Raw genomic sequence first — 10266 nt, 5'->3', positions numbered from 1 at the left:
ATCCGGGACAAGGCTGGGGCGCGTCGCTGCTACTGCTGCTGCTGCTGCTGCTTTTACACCTGTCCGAGGACGTGGCGATCTCCGCCAGTGACCACAGTTTGGGCTTAGGGGCCGAGGGGGGCGAGTGGATGACAGAGGTGACGTTGCTTGTTACCGAACTCGGAGCGTGGCTCAAATCTGTGGGCCTGTCTTGTTGCGCAACGGCCGGGTTCCCCCGAGGCAACGTGGAGGGAGACGACGTGGTGGGTTTGGCCGAGTCCGGCAGCAGGTCTGTAGTCCTCTCCTCCTGCTCTTTTAACTCCGAGTCGCTCAGAAGGGGATCCGTATCTTTGCCATGGCCCTCCTCTTTAAATCTGTCACAGCCTATGTCCCCTGGGTGTTCGACAGTTTATGATCTAAAGCACAAATAAAGAACGGAATTACTGCCAAATAATCCCTGGAACACATGTTTGAGGTAATGTAAGGCAAGTGGACACCATGGAAAAATAGAGTGAGAGCTATGAAAAAAAAAAAAAGGAAAATCAGGCCACTTAAAATGGTTTCCTTTAAAACAATGTGTTAAAAATTAAAAAAAATTGTTTTATATAAAATATAAACAATTATAAATGTAAACAATGGTGTGTGTGTGTACGTTTTCAACACTAATTACACGGTTAATATAACAGTATTTTAAGGCAGTACAGTGCAGTACACCAGCTGTATTCTTATTATGCACTTGAAGATAAATTGACTGCTGTACAATGTGCGTCACCAGCAATTTCTGCTCCCGAGAAGTCAAACGAGGGGAGTTCAAGGTGATTATTATTTAAAGCAATTGTCCCATTATAAATAATACACCACCATTAAGCAGCAATCAATTTTGCACCCAGAGTGGAAACGACTGCGATGAAAAATTGATGTTTTTTTTTCATTTTTTTCCTCTCACTCACTCACTCACCCAGACATACACACACACACACACCGCGAGCGCGCGCGCATACACACACACACACACAGACTGTTTCTGCCTGCACCACCGACCTGCTTCTGTGTCTGTGGACTCCCCCTTGTCTATGGGTTTGTTCGGCTCGTCATCGTCGTTTTTCTCCAAGTCAATATTCTCGTCCTCCTCCTCGTCCTCGCTGCGGTTCCGGGGGGTCCAGGTCATCTTGTTCTCCTTCTTTAACCTCCTCCTGGCGTTGGCGAACCAGGTGGAGACCTGGGTGAGGGTCATTTTGGTGATGATGGCCAGCATGATCTTCTCGCCCTTTGTCGGATATGGATTTTTGCGGTGTTCGTTGAGCCAGGCCTTCAGGGTGGCTGTGGCGTCCCGGGTTGCGTTTTTGCGGTACGCCGGGTCACCGTAAGGGTAGGTGCCCAATGGCGCTGCGTAAGGGTGGTATCCTATAGAGCCGGCCATGCCCGTGGTGTGGTCATAGGGAGAGCTCTGTCATCAAAAGAAAAGAAAGAAAAAAAAAAGTTTGAAAAAAGTTAAGTGCCGCTTCTTCTAATAAACAGGATTCAAACCAACACACACATACGCGCACACGAAAACGCGCCTTTTCGTGCGCACACACACACCAATACACTAGCTTTAATCCAGCTCAAGTTCGACACGATTGTTTATACAGTTGGTTTGATCGCTGTTAAATCAATCTATTTTTTTTTAGTATTGCTAATGTTTACCTGATAACAGGACGCAGCTGTCCGCGAGTCAATACAACACTATTTGTTCGCAGTTTGTTTTTTCTAACAACTTGTATATGAATGCTCGCTGGGGCCTCTCTGAGTCTCTGTCTGATCTGAGATCAGTCTTTGTGGAAACTACAGGCCTGCAGAAACAGTCTTCTTTAAATCACTAACGCTGCCGGGGAATTATTCACTGACAATGAAAAAAACTATTCATATTTATTTTGGGGGGTTATTGTTTTCAAAGTTGCAAAATGCAACACTGCCAAGCGACACAAATAAATAAAGTATACAATCGAGTAAACAAGTGACCTGAATTATCTTGACACGGTGCGTGAGTGGCATTCAGCTCGCAGCCTTCGTCAACACAATGTCCGCTATTTTTGTAAATTTAAATAATATAAGAACAATAAAACAGTCGTACAAGGGAACACGAAAATCATATATATATATATATATTTTAATTTTTGCAACTACATTAGACTCGGTCCTATGTAATGTTATCTCAGTGCTTTCATCAATGACGCACATTTCTCTGTATGGTCACTGGATTCCAAATGCGTAGAGAACCTCACGGTTGACATAATGAGCGATTGCTTTCCTTACTTTTTTTTCCTAAACTATTAAAGTAAATAATCACCTTAAGTTTACTCACCACGTACGAGGTGAATGTGGCAGCTGCCGCCGCGTCTGCACTGTAGGGCAAGTGGGAGTTGTAGCCCGGAGAGGCGCTGGTGAACGCGGTAGATCCGGCATAGGGCGCAAAAGCAGATCCCGAGGAGGATCTCCCAAGTTCCTCGGTCCTGGGTCCAGATATAACGCTGGTGCTGTAGGCAGGGCACGAATACAGGGCTAGAGAAGCGGACGGCTGGTACAAGTAGCCCTGAGGATACGCCATGCTGAAGCCCGCAGAGAATAAGCCACTTAACTCGCGCACTTTCCCCCCTTTATTTTCTCATGCGCTGCTGTCGGAGCGCATAGAGCTGAGTCTGTGCAGAGCCGCTGTCGGTTCTGTCTCCTCTAAATGACACTGATGACGGCGAAAAAAAAAAGTAAGAGTGACCAAATAAAACTCGGCTTTGGTTTGGGGTGGAATATTTTGGTCGCTGTCAACCAGTCAGCCAGTGCCCGTCGGATGTGGAGTCTGGTTGTGTTTTTCTTGCGCTTCCTTATCTGAGTGGCAGCGTCGTTTTCATTGCCCGTGCAGAAGTTTTTTTTTACCCGTCGGACGGGGGCTTTTGCTTGGGAAAATGTCCTGCCAAGATGCTAAGTTGGAAATTGAGGATCCTGACGCCTACTACGCTGCACGCTACGCTCCTCCTCCCGTGGTGTAGTCACCGAAGGAAAAGGCAAAGCTTATGTTGGGCGACCACAGCCCTGTCCAAATTCATGCTCTCTCTCTCTCTCGCTCTCTCTCCCTTCTCTCCCTCCCTCTCTCCCATCGCCCCCTCTCTCTCCCCTCTGCTCTCTCTCTCTCTCTCTCTCTCTCCCTCTCTCTCTCTCTCCATCCCTCCTCTCGCGTTAACTAACAATCCTCATTCTCTATTTCTCTGTTTTTTCTCCTTAACAAGCCTCGGTGCAGTAAGTCTCATGCGCCTGGCAGCCCCCCTTTGGATGGCGACAGCATGCGAGTCTGTCAACTTCCAACTTTCTTCTTTTTTTCTCTCTCTCTCCCCCAATAGGAAGCCGTCACTTTCACACTTGATCAATAACAAATCATCGGTTGTGTGCCAGGATACGGGCTTCCGAGATACGGGCTGGAACTAAAAGGGCGCTCCACCGCTGCGTGTTTCTTTTTTGTTATTCTTCTTTGTGCGTAAAAGTCGTGATTTAAACGTGTGTGTAAGTCATCAGACTGCTCCTGCGTGATCTCCGTGCGCCTGGTGTTAAAATCCGCACTGGGAGTTTGGTAATGGATTTTTGTGCACGTCGACTTTCTTACGCCAGGAGAATGTGGCATCGGTAAGAGAGAGAGAGAGAGAGAGACGGAGAGAGCTAGCAATGTGACAGCGGAAAAGTAAAAAGCTGCGATGGCGCAAATAGTACTGACCGAACAGTTGGTGTCAGGGTAGTTACTGCGTGTCAGCAAACTTTTCCCTCACGGACACTGGAGTGTGTTGGTGGGAGTTATTGACTTCACTAGAATGGAAAGATTTAGTGTTGCTACGGTTGAAAAAGTTTTGGGTTTTTTGTGTGACAGATCCGCTCATAAACCAGTCACACACACACACACACACACACACACGCACACACGCGCTCTTAGAGTTTCTGTCAGAAAGTCATAAACCCTCAAGCCAGCGCAGATTAGCCAACTAACACCAAATCCGCTTGGACCAGGGCATGTAATCTCATTTAATGACTGCAGATACGTCTGTTTGCTGGAATATTCTGAATGTGTTTCATTTATTTCTTTGTTATACGATATTTAAAAAAAAATCATTTTTTTCATCTGATAACAAAATAATAATGAGCATTAACAATACGGTAATATAAAAATAATAATATTAATAATAATAATCAATAATAATACTAATTATAATTATTATTATTATAGAATGAATAAATAGGCTATAAATCTCGTAAATACTTGTGTATCCGGCTTGCGGATACACAACAGGCTTAAAGAAACATTAACGGGCTCCTTAACAATTTAGTGTATTTACAGTGTGTTTTAAATGGCCCATGTTAGAGTTGTTTTTCACTCTGTGATTGACTTTCCAGTTCAGGTCTCAGATAAGCCGAAAGGGATCGCTGTAGGCGCTGCTAAAAGAGTGTGTGCACTCTCTCTCTTTCTCTCTCTCTCTCTCCCACTGTCTCTCTCTTACACACACACACTCAAGTGTTCCTTTACGCTCTAAAAACCTCCAGAGGGAGAGAGGGAGAGAGAGAGAGGCAGAGAGAGGAGTGATGACGACGCCGGTACAGTGGGAGAGAGAGAGAAAGGAAGAGAGAGCACGGAGGGATGAAGTTTTATCAATACTCGCTGTTTATATCGATAGGCATCAAAATACTAAAATGTTGAACTCATACACATCATTATTGTACACAGCCTTGTTATTTATACGTCACCGTGTGGTATAAAATAAGTTTGTTTGTTTTTTTGATTCAGTTGTGTGTTCTTGCCAACTGCGCCTGTTTAGTGCTGAGTTGTTTATAAGACGTTGACACAGTAAACAGAGACTGGCTGCCCTGTGTCCTGAGTCATGTGTTCTCGGTGCAAAGTTGCTCTCGGGAGAAGCGGCAAGAGCAGCAGTAAGAGGAGGAGGAGGAGGAGGGGGTGGAGGTGGAGGAGGAGGAGGAGGAGGAGGGGGAGGAGGTGGAGGAGGACCCGTGATCTGAGATCACGGAGTCTATCGCAGGATAGGAGCAGGTTATGGCAACTGCTGCCAACAGTCAGCTCTGCACTGAAGGAAGGTGTGGGTGAGTAGAACTCAGAGTGTGTGTGTGTGTGTGTGTGTGTTTATTTAACCAATTTAGCAAAGCGTGCGTAAAAGTGGACTGATTTTATGCGACATGTCAAAGAACTGTGTAAAAATGCGCATTTCTTCTTCTTTTTTAAAAAAAATTTCTTATTATCCTTTGATCGCTTCTAACTTTGACATTTCTTCTTCGTTAGTGTTCCTTCTTTTTCTTTCACCGGGTTTTGACGCACCCCGAGACGGCTTTACACAACACATACGGTAAAATAAAATAATAAAATAAAATAAATAAATAAACAAATAAAAAGAAGAAGAAGAGGAGGAGGAGAATGAAAGATGGCGCGTGTCTTTTCAAACGCCCCAGGGAGCGAGCGTAATCTAAATTGGATATAGAATCTTTTATTACACAACATTATGCGTCGTAGCGCTCTAATTGCGTTGGCTGGGTGCGTTAAACAGCCAGTTAATGTCGTGGCGGACAGGTTTCTGGAGCGCACAAGGTCAGCTGCAGCGCTCGCGGGCTCCAGCGGAATATAGAAAAATGCTTCGAGTCTTCATGGGATTTTTAACCATTCCAAATCTGTGTCCTAAACCGATTAGTTGACACCAATATTTCTTTGATGTATTAGCTGTGGGCTTTTGCCACTTGGAAGCCAATTGAAATTCAAAACAGTTTTCGCTCTAAATGCTTTGGGGAGATATGCTGCGAATAATGGATATAATTTATTTTTGACCTTGCATTTTTAAGGCGGGGGGGGGGGGTTATTATATGATTAAACATATGTGCCCCATGCTATTTAATGAAACAACTGAGCTTCTATACGGCTGTGATTAGCCGTTTTAATTAAAGTAATAATTATGACATCAGTAATTTTGGCTTTCATTTATTTATTCTTTTTTATTAATGCACTTAACATTGACAGTCATTGTATTATTTATTACCAGACTTTTTTTTTATTTCTGCTGAAGTGAAGTGACTGCTGTACATATTCAAATAAATAAAAAATGTACCTTTGTATTTTTGTTTTAATTTATTCAGATCCATGTTGACAGTTGAGGATGTCTTTTCATGTCACCAAGCGCCAACACACACTCACGCACACACACACCTACAGAAGAAGAAGACACTGTATATCATTGTGTCCTGATTTTCAGATTACTGGGTAATTAATAAACATAAACTTTCAATACCAACTGTATTTTTCTAACGAGACTCAGCTTGTAATTTTTGTAATCTCCCCAATGTAAACAAGGCACTTACAAATTACATTTTTTTTAAACTGATACACATTTTACATTTAATAAAGCAAAACATTGTAGGAAAAAAATACAATTCAGATAAAGCACACATGCTTTCAGGAGAAATAATAACCTTTTTCTTATTATTATTGACCTGAATGAAGATGTATGGAGTGTGTGTGTTCATTCAGTTCAGTTTACTCCTGATGGGACCCCCCCTCCTACTCTACCAGGGTACCTGCAAGCCTGACTGGCCTGCCTCTGGATTGGCTAAGTGATGAAATGATGACCCTATTATGAGAAGTGATTCCAAAATGAGAGGTGTCAGACAAAGACTGCAAGCCTCACTCACCAACAGGCCGTCCTCCTGCAGCACACTGCCAGCTGCGCAGATGATGATTGATTTGCTAGGGATGGATCACAGGAAGCACTCATTGATTATTTTTTCTTTCAGCGTTCTATCTTATATATATATATATACATATATATTGCAGACTCACTTCACTTTCCTGTCTCCGGTGGTGAATGGTGTAAAGAGGATCCTTCTCCTGTCTCCATGACAAGACAAATGACCAGTAATATTGTTTCAGAAATGAGTCAATAGTCTCTGTGACTAAATGAATATTGATTGGATATAATGAAGCCTGAGTGTGAATATGAGCTCTTTCAGAGGCCCTGCTGCTGCTGCTGCTGCTGCTGCTACAACATTCTCCCCCTGTTATCATTTACACAGCGATGCCAGGCTTCTCCATCTGACTGGTTTATTCACAACACAGATCTGCTGCTACAGCTGGGACAAACCGTCCTCATGTTAGAGAATCACAGATGGCAAATTCACTGAGTTAACACTCCCCGATTCCTCTCACCTGTATAATCTGATTCATGATCTGTGGGATCCTGTGCCCGACTGTTGTCTAAGCAGACCTACAGATAATTCCGTGTTTGGTTTAGAAGGTGCTATGGATTCTGTATGATAATGATCTAAATCCCCTAGTCCTCAAAAGCTCCCGAGGCATGTAGGAGTTACTGCTGCAACACCTTCATAAAGGTAAAGTGATACAACGTTCAAATCAAATGACTACCAGGATGCTAAAACCACAGTGTGGGCGTCGTGCCCTGGATAATTGCACTGGCATAATCCAATAGACGTAGTGTGAGTGAGTTGCACAGGCTCCCAGGTCTGTAGCCTGCTTATGTATGTGATGTATAATAGAAGTTGACGAGGTTGGTGATAGATCACAGCCCAGGTAATGTAAACACATTAATCCCTTAGGGTTCCTCAGCATGTTTGTTCCCCCCTTTTTTCCCTCTTCCTTTTCTCTCTCTCTCTATCTCTCTCTCCCTTTCTCTCTCCTGTGACCCCCTAACTCTCCTGCCCCTCCTTGTTCCCGATCTTCCCTAAATGTGTTAGTGGAGCACACACCAGAAGCAGCCTTAATCTGTCAACATGCCCTTTAATTGGAGGGAGAAAACAACACATGCTTCTGGTTGTGCCATTCCTAAGTGCACATGCCAAAGAAACACAGAGTTCATCAAAGAAGTGATCCCGAGAGAGCGCGGCGTAATTAAAAGTATCTTTTAATAGGCTTGTAATGCTGAGCCTGACTCTTGTTGCCTTAAGTAGAGGGCACACTGTGTGGCTGGAGATGGACATGTGAGGGGATTCTGCTGAGAGAGCCTGTAAACGATACGGTGCCTCGCAGTCATCAGACATGCAGTCTCTGCCTCAGCCGCCGCGCACGGGTCAACAATTTCTTCCCACCCTGGATGCGACACCTCGGCTCACCCTTTTCCATGTTCTTTTGTTCCTCTAATGAAGGATCCTTCTCCACAACATCACCTTTCCTCCCCTCGTACTTGGCCACTTTGGCAAGCCGTGTTCTACCTCCTTCTCCCAGCCCTAGTGGAGAGCAAATATGGGACTAAGGGGTTGATTTGGGGCCTGCCACACTGTAATCAAATGAGACTGCTCAGTGGAGAGCAGAGGAGGAGGTGGAGTATTATGTTCTGTCGTGCATTCCACTGCAGCATTGTTGCCTTTCTGTTTTGTCGGGGCAGACTTTGATGCCGTATCCTCTTACCGCTGTAATCCCGGCAGCCATGTTTCATAAACACAAAATGGGAAACATCCTCAGCATTAGAAATTTAGATTGCCGTTTTCCTCTTGCAACTCAGCATTCCACACGTGCCCAGTCGCATTCTCCATCTCCCAACACTCAGGTGTTAGGTTTCCTCTCCGATGCCTGTGATACATTTAAACATTGTCCTATCGCCTCCTTGTTTTTCCTTTGTCATGTATGAATTGTAACAATTGTGCAGCGTGGCTTTACGTTTTCTGACTCTGCAGGTACTGAAGTAGCGGGATGAAAGTACGAGTTCAAATACTTACACAATAATAGTGTACTCTGCTTTGTATCATCACACAGGGAGTTGTCTTGGGCCCGTTCTCTTGAAATGGCATTCTTAATCTATCTGAACTCATTAAACTCCAAAGTGTTCAGCACTGCCTCCTGTATTTTATTCTTCTCCTACTGGCTTCTCAGTGTATTGTATTCTCAGTAGACTCATTTCACATGTAATTGATTATTTGAATGTCATGAGCTGATGAAAATCATGGCAAAAATAATGAAATTACCCTCACGTTTTTATTAGACACTGTAAAGATTTACTTTTACCTCCTGAGTTCATTCTTTCCTGCACCTTAATGACTTTCAGGACTTCTCCCTCCCCTTCTTCACCTTCATCTTCTTGGAGACTATCTGTTTTGTCCAACATCTGACACGCTGCCCTGTGTGATTGAGCCAGACATAGAAAGTCAGAGCGGAGATGCTCCCCTTAATGCCCAACACCTGGTGTAGATTTGGAAGGGATTTCACTACAGGTACCATCTTACCTCTTTCCCAATCCCACAAAGTCCCTGAGGTATTTCCTTGTCTGTTTGTTTCTACTCCTGCTTTGCCACCCAACTCCTCGGCCTCCGTCAGAGTCCAGCCCTTGTAGGGATTAGTGTGACAGGGTGAACAGCTTTGATAACAGTTAATCTTACGAGGCATGCAGTTTTAAAACCACTAAAGATAATAATTAATAACTATAAATGCAGTATATTACCGCCCTACTTACTGACTTCCACCATGTGTCTGTGTGCTTTGGCTACATTTGGCCTCCCCTGTCCAGGCTACTCCCTCTGTCAGGTCATTCTTTACAACTGGACATGTTACCCAGGAGCATTGCTCCTCACCTTACAGCTTGAAGACACATCTGTGGTCTGTGCTGGGACAGCATGGCTGGCCAACACAAACACAGCAAGGACATCAAAGTCTGGCAGCGCCGGTCGCACCACCTGAGCATACTGATTGCAATGCATTGCTGTGTCAACTGGAGAAGTGGAGGAGACTTTCCTTTGCCAAGTGAATGTATTAGCTCTATTGTGTACTTAATAAACACTGGCCAATTGGAGGTAAACTATTTTATTTTAATACATCAATATTTTCCCCTGTTTAGTTCAAAATAGTGACCATCAGTATACTCCTTTTTCTTTAAAAATATAATGGTTTTCTCCTCAAATCTGTGCCATTCTTGACTTGATTCTAAAACACAATATTTTTTTTATTCCACCAGTGCAGCACAAACAATTTAACACCCAGGGAGCCTCATAGTTGTACCACTTAAGTTGACGCATGCAACTCTCTTCCTGATGCAAATGCAGAGTGAACATTAGGCAGAGGCAAGGCAAGCATAGCCCATAAGGGCTGCAAACTCCAAACACTTTGAACAGACAACTATCACTAATCACTCCCAGAGCAGTGTGGCGTGTAATTACTCTGCCAAACGTTTGCCTTTCACAGCTTAGCACTGGGAGCCCTGACCCTGCGCTTCCCTGTCTTTCCTCACCACCCTGCATGTGGAAGGAGAGGACACCCCCCCCCCCCCCGCCCCCCCA

General features: G+C 44.2%; 1 protein-coding gene and 1 long non-coding RNA gene across 3 annotated transcripts in view; one reads left to right on the top strand and one right to left on the bottom strand.

Annotated features, from left to right (window-relative positions):
- Positions 1-4934, bottom strand: part of irx5a (iroquois homeobox 5a) — a 6998-nt gene extending 2064 nt beyond the window's left edge. Inside the window, 4 exon segments of the mRNA XM_025055559.1 lie at positions 60-382; positions 385-395; positions 1021-1426; positions 2324-4934. Coding sequence (XP_024911327.1) covers positions 60-382; positions 385-395; positions 1021-1426; positions 2324-2566 — 983 coding nt within the window. The 5' untranslated portion in view covers positions 2567-4934.
- LOC103378990 (uncharacterized) overlaps positions 1-10266 on the top strand; it is a 189645-nt gene that overhangs the window by 91981 nt on the left and 87398 nt on the right. The window lies entirely within an intron of this gene.

This window comes from Cynoglossus semilaevis, chromosome 5 (genome assembly GCF_000523025.1).
Source record: "Cynoglossus semilaevis isolate Cse_v1.0 chromosome 5, Cse_v1.0, whole genome shotgun sequence".
NCBI lineage: Eukaryota > Metazoa > Chordata > Actinopteri > Pleuronectiformes > Cynoglossidae > Cynoglossus > Cynoglossus semilaevis.
Note: the sequence above shows the minus strand (reverse complement) of the source record. Positions and strands in the feature narration are given on the sequence as shown.